The sequence below is a fragment of the Triturus cristatus genome, chromosome 4_1 (genome assembly GCF_964204655.1).
Source record: "Triturus cristatus chromosome 4_1, aTriCri1.1, whole genome shotgun sequence".
Taxonomy (NCBI): Eukaryota; Metazoa; Chordata; class Amphibia; order Caudata; family Salamandridae; genus Triturus; species Triturus cristatus.
In genome coordinates this window covers 729,585,407-729,607,660 of record NC_140585.1, presented here as the reverse complement: position 1 = coordinate 729,607,660, position 22,254 = coordinate 729,585,407, and the positions used below count along the sequence as shown (strand labels likewise).

General features: G+C 43.2%; 1 protein-coding gene across 2 annotated transcripts in view; it reads left to right on the top strand.

Moving 5' to 3' along the window:
- EEA1 (early endosome antigen 1) overlaps positions 1-22,254 on the top strand; it is a 603,471-nt gene that overhangs the window by 8,066 nt on the left and 573,151 nt on the right. For both annotated transcript variants that reach the window (XM_085653202.1, XM_085653203.1), the window contains exon 2: positions 15,455-15,547. In XM_085653202.1, coding sequence (XP_085509328.1) covers positions 15,455-15,547 — 93 coding nt within the window. The remainder of the gene's footprint in view (positions 1-15,454; positions 15,548-22,254) is intronic.

The window sequence follows — 22,254 nt, the reverse complement described above, 5'->3', positions numbered from 1 at the left end:
CCCTCACCGGCTCTGCTACCTCATTCACAGACTAGCAGTAGCCAAGTCCGGGGTAGGTCGCACGCTTTACGCGGCGGCTATTTACGCAAGTAAATACTCTACCTGGTTGGCAATGTTACCGTAAACGATGCCGGCAGCTGGTATAAGGGAACCTGAATACTTCAATATGTCTTTGCCCCTTTAACTTTTTCAATCAGGCGGCACAACACTTTTGAAGCAGAACTCTGGTACTGTCCATGGAGCCTTAGCCCAGCATTTTTAGTGGTAAGAGCACTTGATCATTGAATTTATCCTGTATTCTATCCCAAAACTGCACACGAGGAAACCCACAGACTTCAAGGTAGACCTTGAGCTGTACCTCATCCGTTCATGTGGTCACATGTGAAACCATACTCACTCTACCCTATAGACAATTTGCTTCCCATCACTATCGTCACTGTGGCTTTTTACCATACGACCGAGGTTTCTGCACCCTGCATGAAGCTAGACAGATGCACTGCATTTGTGTGCATACTTCCCCAGTGCTACTCATGAGGAAATGCAAAAACCTTGAGGTATGTCCTGGGTTCTACCTCTACTTAAGGTTTAGCCTATTTTGACAGACCACACCCACTTTACCCTCTCGATGACATGCTCGCCATCTCTGTGTTTGCTGTTGTTTTTACTGTTATATCCACCAGGTGCTGACCCTGCAGCTGGACTTGCACTGCATGCCCAAACATACTCACCAACTACGAGTTGTCGCTGAATGTTAATATTCTCTATTTTAATCCCGCCTAGGCCAGTTAACACATCGATTGCATCAGGGTATACTATATACTCTAATGAGCTGAGGTTTGGTACAGCTTTAGGAAATACATGTACTCCTGGCCGACCTCCCCATGTAAAGTTTAGTGTTCACCTTTCATTGTCCTGACGAACTGCCACGATCATCTCTTTGACAAATACATGGCAATAAACATGTTGACCTTCGCCTGTATTTAGAGCCAACTTGGATCATTACATCCACTCTTCGCCTTATACATTTTTTTAACATAACCGAGGGATCCATACATAAAATTTTCTCTTTGGGATTACCTCAAGTTACTTTTAGATTCACAATACACCACTCCATTCACTCACAGCACTTCTACATTGCACCTCACACTTCATGATGGCAGCTTAAAAGAACTCCGACCGAGAACCCCCCCTGCTGGGCCTGTTGGGCATTGCAGTGCCAACCCAACAAGGAGCCGCCCTATGATGAAGCATGACACCCCTTGGGGTGTGTAAGGGCTCTTGCTCCTGAAGGATCAGTTCCCCTGACTTGATCCATCATGCACGTCTGACCTTTTTCTTGCAATAGGAACTACACACCTCTGTGGATACTTGTATCCCTGGGGGAGTGTGTGCTGGACCTTTATCTGCCCTCTGTGCCTCCTTTTGTAGATTGTTTCTTCTGGACACATGAAACTTGGAGTTCTTACTGCACAAAAGCAATCTATTCCTAATGGTGTTGCTTCTCGTGACACAGTCCTTAGGATGTTCATTGCATTTGAAATGGCTCAATGTTTCAGAACTAGACAATTTGTAAAATTACACAAACTGGGCTCAAAATGTATCGTTTGGGAATGTAACTATTTCTTAAGCTGCAGAGGACCAATGCTGTGGCAATGTAATGGTCATGTTTTTGTGAGGTTACCATTGAGTTTTCATTTATTAGATTTTGTTTTTTTTGTGGAGACTGGAAAAGGACTAGATAGTTAAGACTGAGAAGCAGTACACCACCGCCACTTAATGTTGTAATTTCTTACTTCACATTTCCGATGACATTAGCAGAAAGAACAAAATAGAGAACGAGAGGGAGTGTGTTAGGTAAAGGAGAGATGGGGATAGATGGAAACAGAATCTGAGACCGACAAAATGTGGCGTGTTCCAAACCTTTGGGAAGTATTTTATGATTGGTCACTCTAACCCCAAGGCACAAAGTATCACACATTGGAGATTGAAGGTTCTCAGGACAGTGCCAAGTCAACTTCATACACTGTCTTTCTTTAATGCATGCTATCACAAGTGTTGATAAATGATTAGGGCCTTGCTCTTCACCAGTCATAACTGAGTTGGCAGTCAGTAGTTGCTTTGGTCACTTAGGTGAACAGAGAGGTCCTTTTGATGAAGCATGGATCTTATAAATTGCACTACTCTACTTCCCCATGATTTAGCAATATAGTGCGAAAATGCACTCCAGAAATCGCCACTGGGCACCGTTATTTTCACAGATTCTCTAGTGGCTAAGCTTTTGTTTATTTGGTAAGAGCACTAGGATTATTCACTAGCTTTGGTGAGTTCACATTGATGGCCAGCACCCCCAATCTGAAAGTTGTTCAAACACCCCTGTTGAGGGCTGCACAGTCTCTGCCTGCCTGTTTATTACTTTCTTTGCATGACCATGAGCTAGAGCTCTCGGGCTGTGCCAGCCTCCATAGTACTGTCCAAAGCAGGCGCACTCAAAGTTATTTGAGTACCCTAGCAAAGACTTTGTGTAAGATTAACAGAGAGACTGTTGCACCCTCCGATACACTCTGCTTCAGTGCCAAAAAGAAATTTGAATGAAGCATACATTTTAAATACCTGAAAAGGCAAACTGTTTTTCACAAAATGTGTATGGCAGAAAGAAAGACAGCAGAAGCTACTGAAAATCTGCTTCATCTTGTCTTCATGGTATGAACGGAAACAAAACTGTTGCCTCATTGCACAATTAATCCAGTACATTGGGATAACAGGTAAAGAAATGTGCTATGAATAACCAAGTATAGAGCACCCAACATAAAATTATTTCTTGGCGGTTAATATAGATCTCAAATACTATCACTCTCCATCATATTTGTTTGTAGCTGGTTGAACAATGAAAGTAGGAGTTGGCCCTATAGGGATTCAAATGTATGCCTTGCAAATTGCACTTAGTCTTACAGCAGGTTCATGTTCCTATTTGTTAAATTAACATATTGGATCTTCATATGCGCAAATCTTTTTTGAATCTCTAAACCCACCGAAGGCTCTTAATAGGGTTCACACTAGAGACCTACAACTTGTAAACATTTCTCTGTAGCATTGTGTCAAAATATCATGAAACAAACGGTGGTATTTGTATTACTTTTAGCCCTGATGAAGTCGTTGGTTTACTTCCCATTTAACGACGAAACACATGTTGGCTAAAAGAAGGTCATCTGGAAGAAATACATCTACATTGAAAAAATAAAAGAAATCTCCTATGTTCATCAATTGTGTTTACAACTGTTTTTGAATTGAATGGCGTGTGCTTCAAAACCTATTGTATCAGATACACAAAGACGTCTGTGGAGTTATTTTAGCTACATTACCAGATGATATTCTTGGATCCGTGGATATAGGCTTTAAGAGTCTACATGAGTCCCCTATTAAATCTGATTGGGCCAGAAATAGCTTTGTGACTAGGGCACGCATAATGAGGCCCTACATAATGTACCACCACTACATCAGTGCATTGACTTAGTTGGGGCAATACTTGGTGACTGCTACAATATTGAAATAGATAAGGTAAATGGAAATTTACAAAAATATATTAAACTAAATAAAACTCAATCCAAAAATTAATAACTAAATTTTAACCAAGGCAATCAAATTGATAGTGAGGCTCCACCACCAATACATTCTCACTTTTTATTTGCAATAGAATCCTTAATGTGATATAATTCGGTTTACTCTGAGGGATATGTCAAGGTTAAGTAATTACAATAAATTAAATCCTGACGGAAACGTGGCTAAATAAATCATCCACACCCATCTTGGACATACTAGTACCCCCTAACTATGACATCACCAGACTAGACTGAATTGATAGGCCGGGTGGTGGGATCGCATGTATACATCAGAGCATTCTAACAGTGGCCAATGCCCCCCCACCATCCTCCTGTGAAAACCTTAATTTAAACATCTCTGATAATATTAACCAAATATGTTCATTACACACATTCTACCACCTGCCAGAAGATAACCTCACTTTCATAGAACACCTCATGGATATTTTATCCCCAAATGACGGTGAACAAATTTTGCTAATATTCCTAGGTGACTTCAACCTACACTAGGATGACCAAAACGACCCAGAGGTCAACAGTCTCAAAGCTTTCCTCTCAGACCTTAATCTCAACCAAATCTGTAACATGACACACACACACACACACACGACAAAGGCGCAATCCTTGACCTAGTAATCTCCAAAGTTGACTGCACTCAGCTTGACTCGATCCTCCCTTGCGACTGGTCTGACCATCACATCATTACATTCCAAATCATGGAAGCAGTCAAACGTCTTTCCACTCAACTGCCAAGAATAAAGATCTGGAAGGGAAATCTGAAAAACATGGACGCCGACCTACTGGCATCTTCTATTCCAAATATCCTATGTCCCCCAGAAGACTTAGTAGAAGTTCAAGGTCTGACCAACCACTATTTCCACTCCATGAACAGCCTCCTAGATAAAATAGCCCCTCTACAATTGAAAAGAACCACCACAAAAGACTCAAAACCCTGGTATGATGGTAGGCTAAATGAAGACAGACGTTCACTTAGAGTAATTGAACGACGGTGGAGATCTGCACCTTCAGCTGACCATCTCAAGTTATTAAGAATTACCAGAAACTCCTACTTTAGAAAGATCAGAAGATCTAAAACCGACTTCTTCAGTACTCATCTTGACCAAGCCAAGAACCGTCCCAAAAAACTATTTGATCTAATCAAAGCCCAAACCAAGAGTGCACCCACCCACCCCAAGTCTATCTCCAACACTCAACCCAACTGTGAGGAATTTGCCTCCTTTTTTACTTCGAAATCAGAATCCATAAAAACTGACTTACTCAATGACCTGTTATCCCTTACGGACATACAAAAGAACTCTGTACTGCCCCTGACGGATGCCCCAGGCAAATGCACCACTAAATTCAACCTTAAAAATGACGCATCCTGGTCCTGCTTCAACACCTACAGTGAAGATGCAATACTAAAGACACTAACTGCCTTGAATCCCTCTAGCCACTTCTCAGACCTGCTTCCGGCTAACAACTTAAAAGACCTCATTCCGCTTTTACTACCTCTCTGGACCAAGATTATAAATACCTCCCTCCTTCAAGGAACCATACCAGAAATCCTGAAATCGGGTCCAGTATCCCCTATTCTTAAGAAACCAATAGCTGACCCGTCGGACTTGAATAACTATCGCCCAATATCCCCACTCTAGCCTAGCTCCTGGAAAAATGTGTGCACATGCAGCTTAACCACCACATCGAACAATTCAACCTGCTTAACCAATACCATTCGGGCTTCAGGACAGGTCACAGTACTGAAACAGCCATGACGCACATAATCGACGCTCTAAAAATCCTGGACCAAAATGAAGCCTGTTTATTAATCTTACCCGAAATCGGCTTTTGACACCGTCAAACATGACAACTTGCTAGAGCTCCTGAAACACAGAATGGGATTATCTGGATCTGTGCTTCCTGGTTTACCTCCTTCCTCCAAAATAGATCTCAAAGATTCAAGGTCAATCCATTCTTGTCCAACCCAGTGCCAGTCACATTACGAGTGCCGCAAGGATCTTCCCTTTCACCCACTCGTTTCAACCTCCTTGTGGAACCACTCACCGAACTTCCCAGTCTCTCCAAGATCCATTTCTATATGTATGCAGACGACACCCAACTCTACATCAAGATCCACTCACTTGAGGACATCAAATCCCTCAACACAACGCTACAAAAAACTCAAACATGGTTGGCCGAAAACCACTTGAAACTAAACTCACTCAAAACGGAGCTCCTCTTAATCGCCCCCCAAACAAATCATCCACCATCCATGACTGGATGAAGCACCTAATAGCACGCAAAGGGCAACCACTAATTGTTGAATCAGCGAAATCGCTAGGTGTGACACTTGACAGAAACCTAAAGATGCAGAAGTATATCAGCACCTCCACAAAAGGAGCAAATTTCCACATGAACACCTTACGAAAACTGAAACCCTTCCTGCCAGCAAACGATTTCAAGCACGCAGTTCAAGCCCTTGTAATCCCAAGAGTGGAATATGGGGCTGTAACCCTGTGTGGCCTCCCTAGATCGGTGACAGCCCCGCTAAGAGCTGCTATCAATTCAGCTGCAAGACTCCTCACAGGTTCAAAAAGAACCTCGCACATCTCTCCAGACCTTGGAGCACTAAAATGGCTACCATTTGAAGCCAGAATTCATCTGAAAATCGCATGTATGACGCACAAGGCAGTACACCTCAACTCTCAAAGCTACCCAGCTCAGAAACTGGTTCTCTCCGCTGGTAACAGACCCTCCAGGAGCTTCAAGAATCTTCTACTGAAACCACAACGGTTTGCCAAGAAAAAACTTACAACCAAACCTTCTCTGGAATAGCTCCCAGGATCTGGAATGCTCTGCCCACAGAAACAAGACTGAACCCTTCTACTGCCTCCTTCAAAAAAGAAGTGAAAGCAATTCTCATGGCTAAATTCACGTGAATTACTTACTTAATATTGTATTTTAATTACTAGTATGTTTTATGGAGCACCTTATATCTGAAGCACCTATACTTGTACTTCACCAGGCTTATACGTGTTTCCAATATTTGACTTGTAAAGCTCTGATACCCGCAAGGGTCTTGTTCGCGCTATATAAAACTTTCAAATGAATAAATACACAGAGAGTAAGAGTTAGAATTAGTATTAGGACCAGAATGATAACACCAGCTTTATTATGTCAATTAAATTAATTAAGAATGACTGGGATTACATTGGAGCGATAAGACATTACATTAAGTACAAATAATTGTAATATTTTATGGTTTGGTTTAGTGTTCATGTTTATTGAATAGAATATATTAAAATATGAATTCTAGTAAATTGTGTTACTTTTGTGGTTAAGATGAGGACAATCTTAAACTCCTTTGACAACCTAGTAATTGTCGATGTAGTCACATTGATGGGGTAGTATGGCAGAGCTCGAAAAATCCACTCGTCTGCTATAGCGAACCAGATCTAATCAGGATGAGCTATTTTTAGTGCCTACTGCCCTTTCTGGTGAGTAGGAAGACAAATTGCCTTTTGGCCTCTTTATTGCCCACAAAGTGAAAGAGCAATAAAGTTGCCTTTAAATCTTGTTATTTTGTCACATTTGCTCCGCTTTCAGAGACAGAGGTAAAGTACATTACATTACAGTTCGGTCGAGTAGATTTTTCAAGTTACTGGACCTGCAGGTCTTCTGACATTTTTATGATTTTCGAGCCCTGTATATGATGGAGTAGAAGATGTTGTGCATATAACTGTTTAGATAATTCTATGCGCTGACAATAATTTTGCAGAAACAGGCCTCGAAAAATCCACTCGCAATTGCGAGTGAGATTTTATCAGGTCGAGCTATTTTTAAAATGTACTCGTCCCTGCTGGCACGTTAATTTAAGCTGAAGGGAACCTGTGTTGTTTTCTTTCAGAAAGTGAATGAGCAATAAGGAGGCCTTTTAAATTTTAAATCTTATTTTAGTCTTTCAAGGACAGTGGTCAAAGGTCATTTTGTTTTTATTAACAGTTGCTTATCTGTTCCTGGAAAATGGTGTTTAATTTTTATCTCATGATATAGGTAGTGCTTTTTGTCAATTGAGTTATCTGACAATAATTGTGGACAAAAAGGCTGCCAAATGTCAGTTTTTTTTTCCTAACATTTAAACAGCTTGTAATGAATAGTACAAGTATATATCGGGAATTATGAAAACCTTTTTTGGAAATTCAGAAGTGTGATGCAAACAAAGATTTACATAGGCACATAACAAATCAGAACACTTTACTTGGTAATGTGCAAATGACAAATATTTACAGAAATTCGATTTCCAGACATTGTACACTACGTAGTTTTAAAACATGTCAGTGGGAAATTCTGTGGCCATTTAAATGTAAAATCTGCTGATTGCAAATGGCAGTGTGCTGCTACTTTACGGTTTAGTTATGTATTTAATAAAAGTGACATTTTTTAAACCTGATTTGAGAAATATTCCTGCCCCGCACTCATGACAATGCAGTTAATGAACTGAGGCAAGTCAGTGGTCATGTGTATCCCATATGTGGCTAGATTTGTATTATATATAGAGTTTACTCTACTAAATCAAACAAGAGTTTTCTGTACAGCAGACATGCCAAACTTGTGTATTTGAAGGTGCTCTCATTTGTGATCAAGAAGAAAATGGCGTCTCAGTAAATTAAAGTACTTGCCCAGGATCCCACAATTTTAAACCCGTTTATGGGTCTAGAGCATTATACATTTTTTTGTTGTTGAGATTTTTATATAGCGCGAACTAGACCCAGAGTCATCCGGTATGAGAGCACTTTACATGAGCACCAGTTACCTTACAGATGGACATATTCATTTTTGTTAGGCACTGGGAGATGAAGTGATTTTCCCAGAATCACAGGATGTTGAGCGCCATTGCCGAGAATCTAAACCGTATCCTCTCCTCAATTAGGTTGAGTAGATTATTTAAGTCACTCGACCTGCATGTCTAGTAACATTTTTAGGAATTAATTCCCCTTCAATACTGAGGGTCCCTGGGGGCCAACTAGTCCACCAGGTACCTCCAGCATGCACCAGGGAGCTGAGTTGCAGAGATGTGTTCAGAGGCCACGCCCCTTTTTACACCTCTCTGCAACGCCGCTCTGGGGCGCTTACTGGAGGTAACTAGTGGGCTAGTTGGACCCTTGGGACCCTCGGGATTCAAGGGGACTTTATCCCCCAACTTAAAACGTGCCACAGGGCGTGTTTGCACATTTGTCATATCAGGCCCCCCCCTCCCTTCACCAGTGTGCAAACGCACCCCGTGGCGTGTTTTAAGAGTTAGTTTTAATCCCTCTGCCCTATTATATACTAGGGGCTTACAGAGGAGGTCATGCTAATCACAGGGGTACCTCCAACACATAGTGTTCCCTAGTGTATGTAGGTGTTTTCACTGTATTCTAAGTGTCTTTCAGCATACCACTGGCTCTAGGTCTGGTTAGTCAGTTAACATCAGTACCCGTCTGAAAAAGCTGTGGTCACAGGATGATTTTGTAAGAAGGCCTCTTTCTCCTCCTCTGTTGGTTCTTCCTGCACTTTTCTTCGTCTTTGAGGACTTCTGTTGCTTCTTTCTGCATTTCTTTTTCTTCTTTCTGTGCGTTTTTTCTTCTTTTTTCACATGTCCTACTTCTGTAGGCATAGTTAGAAACTAGCATTTTTAAAAAAGCTTTGAAATTCACTTAAAAAACCATAGGTTTCAGGCACGTTATAGTTAGGAATTAGCATTTGAAAAACCTTAGAAATTCACTGAAAAAAAACATAGGTTTCAGGGGCGTTCTAGTTAGTTGGACATTTCACGCGTACAAAACCAGTGAAATTCCACTGTTGTAGTTAGTTCAGCCCGCAATGCACTGCTGATGATGTCACATATTACATCACTCATGACATGGTCAGTGACATCACTCATGACCTCATTCATGATATCTCAAATGACATCACTGATGACATCATCCAGTGAATGTGTGTGTTTTCAGAAAATTAAATGTTTTATATATGTATATCTCAAGGCCGATGGAAAAATAAATGGGTATATAAGTGTCTAAATGGATGATTTTTTATTGTTGTAAAATTGATTGTGTAACTGACTGATTAAGTGTATCTTAGTGAATACATGGGTTAGCAAGTAATGTTTAAATATGTACATATCTGTATCAGTCTCTCACTTTGTGTATAAGTGGCTGCATGGGTTGGTGAGTTGCTACATGAGTGTCTATATGGGTTATTGTTTTTTTGAGTATCAGTATGAGTGTCTGTATGGTTCGGTGGGGGGTATTACTTAGTACATGAATGAGTGACTCACTGTTTGTATGTGTTGAAGACAGCATGACTGTATGGGTTGATGAGTGTGTGTATGGGTATGTTAGTGAGTGAATGACTGTCTCAATAGTGTCTTTGTGAGTAACTACATATGTTTTAAACTAGTATATGTGAGTTTTGGTGTATATAAGTGAGTGTATGTGAGAGTGAGAGATTGAAAGTTTCTGTATAAATAAATGTGTTTCTATAAGTGATTGTTTAAGAGAGTAAGTATGTGCAAGTTTCTGTAGAAGTAAGTGTGGTGGTGTGTGTGTGTATAACTATATATCTAAGTAAATGTATGTTTGATACTTTATTTGCATGTGTGACTGTGTAACTATGGATGAGTGGCGGTGTGTAACAGGATGTATAGGTTTATGAGTACATATGACGAGTAAGTGCATGTATGAGTGACTGTATAGGACTATTGCTGAATGAGTGTATGTGTTTTTAGATCTTGGAATTACTGAATAGGTATGTTGTAACTGGTATTGGTGTGTCCATTGTTTTGAAAATGTTTGTTTCTATTTTTGAGTGTGTGTATCAAAGGTTATATTAGGGTGAGAGAAGGTCTGCCACTCTATCACAAGGATGATGTCATGAGTGAGGTCACTGACCATGTCATGAGTGATGTAATATGTGACGTCATCAGCAGTGCATGGTGGGTGTGCAAGTTATAGTTAGCTGAACTAACTATAACGGGGGAATTTCATTGGTTTTGTACGAGTGAAATGTCCAACTAACTAGAACGCCCCTGAAACCTATGGTTTTTTCAGTGAAAATATATAATATTTATAAGAAGAAAATAGTTTGCCCCTAGGCAAAACGCATCCATAGTCAGGCCAAATCGAGATCAGGGAAAGGTCTCCGTTGACTCACAGCGCAGCCATTTCTGACGTGTTTCGGGCTAATCGCCCTTACTCATAAGCTGACTGCAACATAGATGCAACATAGATGACCAGCACTCAAGGCTTCCAGTATTCTTCCCTCTTTTATTTCAAATTTACCTCAGGTGAGGATCGCTAAGCATTATGGGACTGGAAGTCTCTTAGAATAATACCCCAGTGGGCTGCTGACATCCCACAATGACACAGTTCTTTACATCAATGAATTTACCTTTAAAATCACTTTCCCCAGTGCTACCAATCACCTCCGGCTCCGCATACGCTGTCACGATCCAACAGCGCGAACCCGCTCAGTTCCGCGGTGGTGCCGTCTCACGACCTGGCATGGCCATATGTATGAGAGGAATAGAGTTTGCCCCTAGGCGAGACGCACCTACAGGCAGGCCAAATCAAGATCAGGGAAAGCTCGCCGGTGACTCACAGCGCAGCCATTCCTGACGCTTTTCGGGCTAAACGCCCTTACTCATATGCTGACTGCAACACAGATGACCAGCACTCAAGGTTTACAGTATTCTTCCCTCCTTTTATTTCAAATTTCGCTCAGGTGAGTATCGATTGGTAGCACTGGGAAAGTGACTTTAAAGGTGAAGTCATTGATATAAAGAACTGTGTCATTGTGGGGCGTCAGCAGCCCACTGGGGTATTATTCTAAGAGACTTCCAGTCACATAATGCTTCCAGTCTCATAATGCCTATAAGGTGGACTTTATTATTGGGTGATCCCTGTAATACCTTGGATCACTATCTGAACTTTGTTATGATCTGTGTGTTATAATGGGAAAGTGCAAGTTATTTTGTGTTTTTGAACTCCTTATAATTAATTGTTCCCCTTTTTTTTTTGCCTAATATCAGTTTGTAATTAATACATTTTATTTGAAATTTGGACATGAAGTACGCTGTATATCTGATACAACATTGTTGAATTGCAATTTATTTCATATGGTAATAAGGAGAGCAGATATATTCTATACTGCTTTCCCTTAAACAAATTACGAAGTTTAAATGATCTCCTTAAGAGGATTCTGTTGTGTGTTTATGTTCATACCCAGTCTCCTGGGGGTTTACTGGGTTGGCCTAACACGGTGTGTTGAACTTTCTAAAAGTGGCATTTTCAGAATTGTGACTAATAATCCGACTCCACATTTAGATGGCTTTTGATTACAATTCTGTTGACACCAAACTAGATCTGTCTACCTGCTCCCATTTGGAAGTTTCAGCTTGTTAAATGTAATAAGGTAACCCCAGTGATATCCTATGGGAGAGGCAGACATTGCAGTAGTGGAAAACAAATGTAGGAGCTTTTCACTAAAAGGACATGTAAAACGTAAAAGTACATGTGCTACGTTATATATACACTGCACCCTGCCCTGTGGGCAGTTCAGGGGTTCCCTTGGGGTGACGTCTATGTATTAAAGAGGTTTACTTTTCCATGTGAAAATGTCAGTTTAAAAACTGCACACACAGACTGTAATGGCACGTCTAAAAATCAATCAATCAGGTGTTTAAGCGCAACTACTCACCCGTAAGGGTCTTATGGCACTGGGGGGGTCGCAGGTTCCAGCCCATCAAGGAGGGGGTCTGTCGAAGAGCCAGGTTTTGAGGTTTCTTGCGAAGATGGGGAGCGATGTTATCTGTCTGAGGTGGAGCGGAAGGTCATTCCAGGATCTGGCCGCGTGGAAGGAGAAGGAGCGTCCTCCCGATCTGGTCTTTCTGGTGCAGGGGACCACGGCGTAGGAGAGCTGGGCTGATCGTGGTGTCCTTTGGGGTGCGTGAATTTTGAGTCAGCTGTTCAGGTATGCTGGTCCGGTGTCGTGGAGGGCCTTGTGAGCATGGGTTAGCATCTTGAACGTGACTCTAGCTTCGATGGGGAGCCAGTGGAGTGTGTGCAGGTGCTGGCAGTTTCTTGGCAGGTGGAGGACCAGTCTTGCGTTGGCATTTTGGATGTTATGTAGCTTGCGGGTGAGATTTTTGTTAATTCCGGCATAGAGTGCATTGCTGTAGTCGAGCCTGCTGGTGACCAGGGCGTGAGTGACGGTCTTTCTGTGTTCGAGGGGGATCAATTTGAAGGTCTTACGTAGGAGGCGGAGGGTGTGGTAGCAGGAGGACGAGACGGAGTCGATCTGGCGGTCCATTTTGAGCTGAGTCCAGGATGATTCCCAGGTTGCGTGCGTGGTCCGTGGGGGTGGGTGGGCTTCCGAGGGCGGGGGGGGCCACCAGGTGTCGTTCCAGGCATCGGGATATGGGCCCATGATGAGTACTTCCGTTTTGTTGGGGTTTAGTTGTAGGCAGCTGTTTTTCACCCATTTGGCGACTGCTTCCATGCCTTCTCGAAAGTTGTGTCTGGCGGTCTTGGGTTCGTTGGATAGGGAGAGGATGAGTTGGGTGTCGTCTGCGTATGACACAATGTTAAGTCCATAGGTTCTGACGATGGGGGCGAACTGAGCCATGTAGACGTTGAAGAGCGTAGGGCTGAGGGAGGACCACTGGGGGACTCCGCAGGTGGTAGGTGTAGGGTCCGAGCGGAAAGGGGGGAAGTCTGACCCGCTGCGTTCTGCCGGAGAGGAAGGAGCGGATCCAGTCAAGGGCCTTGTCTTGGATCCCTGTGTCGTGGAGTCTGCGTATTAGGGTGCTGTGAGAGACTGTGTCGGACGCCGCTGAGAGGTCAAGGAGGATGAGGGCTGCGGTTTCTCCTTTGTCCAGTAAGGAATGAATGTCGTCTGTTGCGGCGAGGAGGGCGGTTTCCGTACTATGGTTTTTTTCTGATGCCGGATTGGGAGGAGTTGAGGATGTTGTGCTCTTCGATGAATGTGGCGAGTTGGCTGTTGATGGCTTTCTCGATGACTTTCGCTGGGAATGGGAGCAGGGAGATGGGTCTGTAGTTTTTGAGGTCGGTGGGGTCCGCTGAGGGTTTCTTCAGGAGGGGATTGATCTCAGCGTGTTTCCAGTCGTCAGGGAATGAGGCTGTTGCCAGTGAGCGGTTCATGGTGTGGCAGAGCATGGGTGCGATGGTGTCGGCGGCTCTGTGGAAAATGTGGTGGGGGCAGGGGTCCGTGGGGGCCCCGGAGTGGATTGACTTCGTCTTCAGTGTGTCTTCGGTGGTGAGGGCTGTCCAGTTGTCGATCGCTGGCTTCCGGGTGCCGGGGGTGGTTGGTGAGGGTTCAGTGTGTTGGTTGTCTTCGTCGAAGTTGTCGTAGATGCTCTTGATTTTGTGTTGGGAAAAGGTGCTGAGTTTGTCACAGAGGTTTTGTGAGGGTGGGATGTCGGTGGACTCGCTGGTGGATTGGGCGAACTCCTTGATGATGTTGAAGAGATCTTTGCTGTTGTGTGGCTACTTAAATTGATGACACAAACATAGCTGCAGGCCCACTAGTAGCATTTAATTTATAGGCTCTGGGCTCATGTAGTACCACTTTACTAGGGACTTGCAAGTAAATTGAATATGCGAATTTGTGTAAGCCAATTCTACCACCTTTAAAGTAGAGGGCATAAGCACTTTGGCACTGGTTTGCAGTGGTTAAGTGTGCAGTCATAAAGCCAGCAAAAACCGTCCGCTAAACATGAGGGTTGAAGGTAATGAGTCAGGGGGAGAGCCATGCCAAGGATGCCAGGTCTAACCTCCCCCAGTCTATTTTCCTATCCTTCTGCATGCTCTGTATTCTTTATTTATCTCCTCCACGTGATCTCCTGGGTCCTCAAATCCGTCTAGCCCTCCAACACACTGTACTTTTTACATCTCTTCGTCCACTGTCCTCTCCGAACAGTGCTTCCAGTCTCAATACGGTTCTGCTCTCATCTATATATCCGAAAAACAGCCACACATCTTGTTTCTCTCATGTATGTTTTTTAGGTCTCGCCTGACCCAGCGCATGCGCTGGTCTGGCGAGACTTATTGAGAGGGCTCCAAAATGTGCTACCAGGCCAGCCTAGAGCAACAGTGCCGCTTTGCATAGCCAATAGGTCTCGCTTTTGGGACCTTATAAGTATTTAATTATGCAACTGTTGCATGGCTCAACACTTATAAGGTCCCAAAAGCGAGACCTATTGGCTATGCCAATGCTTGTTTTTCTTTCAAGTGCTCTCTATTTCTCTTAAGCACCACAATTCCTCTTTGTCGCCTGACTTCTGCAAGAGGATATTTATTATTTTCCTTAGTTTATGCCTTTTCTCTGTTTTCCACATCTCAATTCCCATAGGGCTTTTTCTGAGTGTGTGGAGAAATGGAGGATGCCCCCTGGCCACCCTGTTTCCATTGTTTAGCCAGCTGGAGGTACAGTGCGGGCTGCTGGCATGTTTCAGACAACAATACGAATAGGCAGAGGTAGCGTTAAGGGTAGCAGAAATAGCATGGAGCAATGAGAAGGTAACTGCACTGCTGTTTTCTCATGCTCACAGATCAAGCAGCCGTGGAAGAGAAGAATAGTCATTTTGTGGTTCTTTAAGGTCTCAAGATAGATCACAGCACTCGCACACAAGTGTTGCAAATTATTTTACATTCAGCAATGTCCGTTGTAAAGTGTACCTTCTGGGTCCTGACCTTGTTTTGCTACGGGCAGCAGCAATAACAATACAAGTTCAATTTAAACCTTTACACACACACTTCCAGGTAATCGAATGCAAATGTTATTTTCTTTTTGCGTTTCAGACTCCAGGGAGATCAGGATCACAGAGCTCCGATTTAGATTCAACTGCCACGCCAGGAAATGTGGCGGAAGTGAACAATGATGGATCTTCTGAGGTAATTCGGAAGATTTTTCAAGTTTATTTTTGTACTGTCTTGGCATTTGCGTCTGCACTGGTAAAATACTCCTGGAAATGTCTACTGTTTACAGTGTGTTCGTGTGTTTCGATAGTGAGGTTCAAGTTTCCCAGTTAACTTCCTTCTGGTTTATGCATGTCTCCTGACAGGCCTTGCCCCAGCTTGGCTAATGTTCCCTTAAGGCAAACCAGCAGTTTTAATTGCCAGGTAATTCCCCATGAAATTAAAGTGTTTGCCCTTGTGTCTAAGTTTTACAGTAGTTTCTCTACCTCTTGCAGACTCTCCCATCATGATGAGCAAGATGGTGGTAAAGTCATGCAGCATCCTGCCTAAGTGTGGTTGAACTGAGACAACTTGACCTATTAGGGAGGATCAGTAGTGGAAAGGTACAGTGAAAGCCTGTGTTCCTAGGAAGCAGACAGGTGGTGGAAGGGACAGAGATGCAAGTAGAACTGAAGCCGCTTTATTATGAAGAGCATGAGTATTCTTTTAACCATAGGGGCACAAGTATAGTAAGCAGATTCTTAGAGTCCAAGTATATGGTGGGTTACTGTCTGGCAGACCAGATCCTTGCCAGAAAGAATGCACCTGCGTATTCCATACCATACCTTTTTGGAAATAGTATCAAAAGACGGCTAACTAAAATTGGTCTACTTCCACACAGCTTTGCAGTTTTTCTAGTCCCTTTCCTCACACTTTAGAGGTAGCCTGGAGAAATAGTAAGCTCACCTGACTTGTATAGTTGGAAGCAGCCTAAGTAGAATGGGCTTTTATGCCCTTGCTAAATCACTCAATAAATAAAAATCTGACGACCGAGGCAGAATTCATGGTAGCCATGAACGATGAAACTATGGCTGTAGGGAAAAAATGTGATTGTGTATATAAAAAAAGTGACAAGCCTGTGTTAGCTTTGGTAAAGTTTCAGAAGGCCAATAAAAAGTCACATCCTTTCAACATTGCTCTGCAATTTGCTGATTTAGATTCAAATCTGTTAAAATGACAATTATTACTTATGGGTAGAATGCACTGCCTAGGAGCTCCTGTTGTATCCGAGGGTGAACTTGTTCTTTCCTTATGTAATCTCCCATCTTGACAAACAAACTGGCTTATTATGCAAAAACCTGTTTTAAAATATCAGATGACAATGAACAGTAGCCAAAATAGGAAATTGGGGTGCACCGAGTAGTGTTTGGCTTTCCTTATGACGAGACTTGGAAGTATGGTATCAGTAGTGGAACAAAGAGAATCTGTATACTGATGCGGAACTCAGCAGTAGTGAATTATCTGATGTTAACCACCATCTGGGCCACACTGTCAAGTTCATATAACATAGAGGAGAAATGGACCTCACCCAAAGGTCGCAAGCCATTGCGTCCTGGCACTTTTTGTGTTGTTACAGCAAATAATGTGAGTTTTATTAGGTATTTCTTCACAGAACTTGAATCCTGCTTTCGGTGTTTGTGGAAAAGGCTCTTAGGGATCCTATTAAGAGTGCAAGATGTTTTATTGTGACTTAGTTATCTAAAGCATGGGGTGACTGTTTTCTGAAAGTATGGGTATCCAAGAATGAAATCGTATTTGAAGGATAAAGAACTGATATTTAGATCACAATTAATTTTATCCGGGAAGGAAACTGCATTTTATTAGCCAGGTACAAGCTTAAGTATGGCCGTTTTCATAACTCCATGTGTAATTGTGTTTTTTGGTTTTAATAAACAAATCTGATTGGTTTTCAACAAGCACACACCCGATATTTCCAAAACAGAGCAGGTAAATACTATGTGCAAACCCCCATCTAGACACCTTAACGTCTGTAGTATTCCTACCATTTCACCCCCACGCTTTCATGCTTCCGCGGACATCCCCTGGCTCTGTAGATTCTTTTCAAGTCTAGCTTACCAGTCCATGGCAATCTTCCAAGCTGACCGAGGAGGGAACATTGGTGAGCTCTAGTGCTTTGCGAGTTCTATCTTAGCGAGTACTGGTCCAGTCCCCAGTAAGGTTCAGTCACCACACGTTTCCCCCAAATCATTGATTGTTCCCACCAAGGCAGCCCTGGGGCAAGGGTCTACCGTCGTGCCCAGCACACGCGTAAGGGTGTTGAACATTTCCCTCAATATTGTTGAATCACTGAGCATTTCTAGACTACATTGAAGTAATGGGTTTTTGCTGCTTGGCAACGTGAGCACAAGGGGGATGATGACTTGTTAGTCCTCTACAGGTTGACCGGTGTAAGGCATGTTGTAGGGAGGAAATTAAATTGTATAACTTGGAGATTAGAGCAAATGACCTTTATTCTAGGGGACATACATGCATCTCTCAATCAGGGTCGTCCAGTGGCCCCACCAAGCAGGCCTTGAGTTGGTGGGGAGGGGTGCGGGGGGTGGGGGCAGGCCAGACCAGGTCAGTATTTGACAAGGGGTTGTTAAACCTGCAAAATCCTTTTCTCTCTCAGAGGACCCATAAGGAGCTTTGGCTCTAGAGGGTTGAAGCCAAGCACATTAATCAAGGCATCGTGGTGTGCTTGTAGTGCATGCCTAACATGCAGATACCAAGATACCGGTGGAACTGAGATTTGTGTAGGGAAAATTCAGCTTGAAGTTTCTGAAAAGATTTAAAATGCGACCCATGCAATATGTCTCCCAACACTGAAATGCCTATGAGGACCCACTTCCTAAACCCTGTAAGTTTTGCAGTGTTGCAACCAGCTACCTCCAGGGGGGAGTTTCAAAGGTTATCTTGTGGTCCCAGACTGTCCATCGCAAAGTCGCTCTCCATGACCGCAAGATGCTCTGGGTGATCTCCTGTACATCTCTGGGGATTGGATCGCCATGTAGGTATCCCATAAAGGTTCGACACCCCATTCTCTCAATTTCAAGGCGATCTACCCAATCGTCCCATCTGCCATTTAGTTATTCATTAATCACTATTTGATGGGAGTCCCAGTAATTGACTTGAAAGTTTGCCATTTTCAGTCCACCATCATATTTCGATCAAGTACATTTACTATAGGTAACTTGTGGCGGGCAGTCGCCCCCAAAAAAAGACTTAATTTCGGGAGAGTAACATTTGGAACCAGCTTTGATGGATCCATAGAGGGAAATTCTGAGTGACATAGTATACGGGGGAGGACAATCATTTTAAGTAAGTTAAGTGGTAGTTTGGCCTAGGAAGTCAAGAATCTTGTCAGATTGGATTTAGGAGGCCATAGATGTAGGGCCCATGTGAGGTACGTTTTAAGGGCTATGTTGACCTTCCAGATATGGGAAGCTGCACCTTCTTTTGGGAAGCTGGGACTGCCAATCACCAGTAATGTCATCTCCCTTCAAGGGAAACAAGAAACTTGGCCCAGTTGACCCTCTGACCTGATTCCCCCATACACAGTCCGAGTTTATCGCTTATTTTTTACACTTTGTAATTAAACCCTTTAACTTTTCCTTCTGATCTAGCGCTCCAATATTGAGTGGTCCCAGTTACTTATGATTATTACTCTGCAAAATTGATGGTGCGGAGGAGGGTGCCTTTTAGTGCAAGATAAAACCTGGAGCGGAACTCCTTGGGTAATTCTTGGGGTGTTTTGAGGTGTTTTGCGTTTTGAAGTTCAGTTCGCTCACCATTGCAGGGCATTTTGGGTTGCTTCTTGTCTGGAGCAGTGAATAATATTTAAGTGGCTCTGACACTCCTTTTTAAAAATATTATTGGTGTCCCAGTGCCCACCCGGGACACCCAAATCTTTCATTTTATGTTGAGGGTTGTGGGGTAGGGAACCCAAAGGCCCTTATTCTGTGGTCGGCTGGCCCTACAGCCGCCACAGTTGCAGGAGCCTGCCATTGGTCATTTTTTTTTTGTTGGGTCTCGCTGAGTCAGCACGCATGCGCTGCTCGGAGAGACATTTTATATGTGTTTTTTTAAGTGCTGCTGGCTGGCCAAGCGCTTGCGTGCACGTGAGCGTGCATGCGGCATCCGCCATGCGCTAGGCCAGCCAGCAGCACTCGAACGCCTTTCTGCGTCATCTCGATCACTTTCGCTTTCACAGCGATCGTGATCGCTATGACTTTCGTGGCCAATGCTTGTTATACAAGCTGTACAACCCAAGCGTATGTGCGCGTGGCGCTTGCTGTTCCCTGTGCAAGTGTATTGCTATCATGAACAGCGCATAAAGGCGCTAATATACCAGGCTTGAATAATGCACATTGAGCCACATTACAGCTCCTCAAACCCAGACAAGCCAGACCTCAATTTAATTGCATATACTTCTCTCTGCACCGCTATTTTCTCTGTCCTGCAGGCATGTCAAATACAGGCAGCATTGCAAGATAGCCTTCGTGTGCTGCTGCCTCAACACTGCTCCTCAGTGCTACCCAGGACTGAAACACCTGGAGTCCCTGTGAAAAATTGGCGTTAGATGGCCATCTGCAGTATGCTGCTACATCCTCTGTTCATTGCAGCTAGAAGGCCTCTTCGGTAGTCGCCCAAACACCAGCTACGATTCTGTGTGTAGTCTACACCAACCAACAGCCTTCTCGTCCACACACGTACATCTGCGCACAAACGAGGGCGGGGTAGCATCAGTTCAGGATCAGGCTACTGGTAGCAATGATTGCTATATTAATGAAAATCAAAAATTATAACGCATCCACAAAAAGCTCGGTTTGTGTCTTCCACTTCCTCTGTGATGCAAGTGGTGCCCAATGTGGCTACAACCGATATTTCCCGGCCGTATACACACACACCACCGCACATATCAACACACTCTCGATAGTTCCCCACCCTCCCCCTCTCATTCACCCTCTCCTCCTCGCTCCTTTCTGCAACCTCTATTCACACTCTACTCCCAACCTGCTCCCACTTCTTATCCTCAGTGTCCCTCTATCCTCAGTGTCCCTCTATCCTCAGTGTCCCTCTATCCTCAGTTTCCCTCTATCCTTTTCTTCCTTTCCTCATCTGCGACCTCTTTTCTCATTTGTTTCCTGCCCTCTCTTCACTCTCTATTCTTTAGTCCCTCTTTCTTCCCTCCCCTCTGTTTCCTCATTCTTGCCCCATCCACTAAAAACAGCCATGTTAGGTAGGGCCACTACAACTTGTAAAATTTCAGTAACTCGCTCTCTTAAATAGCCGATCCTAATGGTGTTTTGTAGAATGACATAAATCAGAAATAGAACTCAAATCAGGCGAGGGAACAAAACTCGTTATAGAGGTTTACAGATCTACTGATCGTGTTAAGGAGTTGAGTAGTTCAGTACCTACAGGAAGAAGGCATTCATGATGAGCATTTAAGTGCGTGTTGGCCTGTGGCGGCTCTCAGAAATGCATCTCTACAATGTTGGATGATCCAAGCCATAAGATGTGCAGGTTCTCAGAAGTCAACTGTCTGGATGTGTATTGTCTTCTTCCAAGCGAGTTCCAAGCGAGTTATCTTTTCTGCAGAAGTGAACTGTACTCTTTTTTTTTTTTTTTTTTGTTGTTGTTTTATTTATGTTTAGGTAGGACTTTATTGAATTGTTTTCTACCATGCACAAAACCCTACTGGCAGTGAAATGCTGCTCTCTGGGTTTAAACTCCCTACAAGTCTCAATTCAGCCCCTGACCTCTTCCAGTAGGCACCCCTATATTGGATAACACGAGGGGCAAGTCAGTGCCATTTCTCAATTACATCTATGCACAATCCAATTATCCACGTGTCACACTCGTGACTTACCTGAAACAACTTACTTTCTAACACTCGATTTTCTGCCCTAGGGATTCTTTAAAGAGCTCGGTGTACTGTTTTTTAAACTAAGAATTTTTGCCACAAATGTTAGTGGTTTCGGTTCTGCACTACTATATTTCTTCGGCAAATGAATGTAATTCAATGCCATCATGTCCCTGGAGATATAGAGGTGGATTGTGGGATCCGAGCAATAGGTGGGGGGGGGGGGGGATTACTTTTTTTTGTTTTATATTGCTGTTTAGACCCTTAGATATCAGGTATCAGAGCGCTTTACATGAGCACTAATTTCGTTACAGATGGACACATTCATTTTTGTTAGGCACGGGGAGATTAAGTGATTTGCCCAGATGTTGAGCGTCGTTGCCGAGACCTGAGCCAGGTTCCCCAGATTCGAGAGCGACCGCTCCAGCCGTAAGGCTACATCCTCTGTGTGAGACAGTTTATTTATTTGCAACACTAACATAATGGTTTCTCTATGTTCCCTTCATTTTTGCAAACAAAAATGTCGTCTGAAAATCTCTCAACTTTAATTTTTGTAAAATGTTTAAGATGGGATGGAGCACACCAGGAGTGTTTGAATAGCTCTTTGGCTGCGGGACAAACAGATCTCAGCTTCTGAAATCCTAGCTCGGTTTAACTCCACCTGTTTAGGAGATACACGAGGTAATCCTGGGTGGCGGAGGGAAAGAACATCCCTGGGGTTATCTAATATTCCTGTGCAAATCAGTATCAATTCATCCGGGTTATGAATTTTCCATGAACATTTAGCCCATTAGGTGCTTTGTGTCAATCCCATTTTGCATACTTAATTTTGATATTCGGTTATGTTCATCCAATTTATAGCTTATTGTGCGTTTTATATGGGGTTTTGAAAAATATCCGGTTAGTCTGAAAGGAGTATTTTAGCCTCGGTAGCACACAGACTGTAGTTTTTTTTTAAACAAACTTTATTGCACACCAATAAATGTTACAGTAT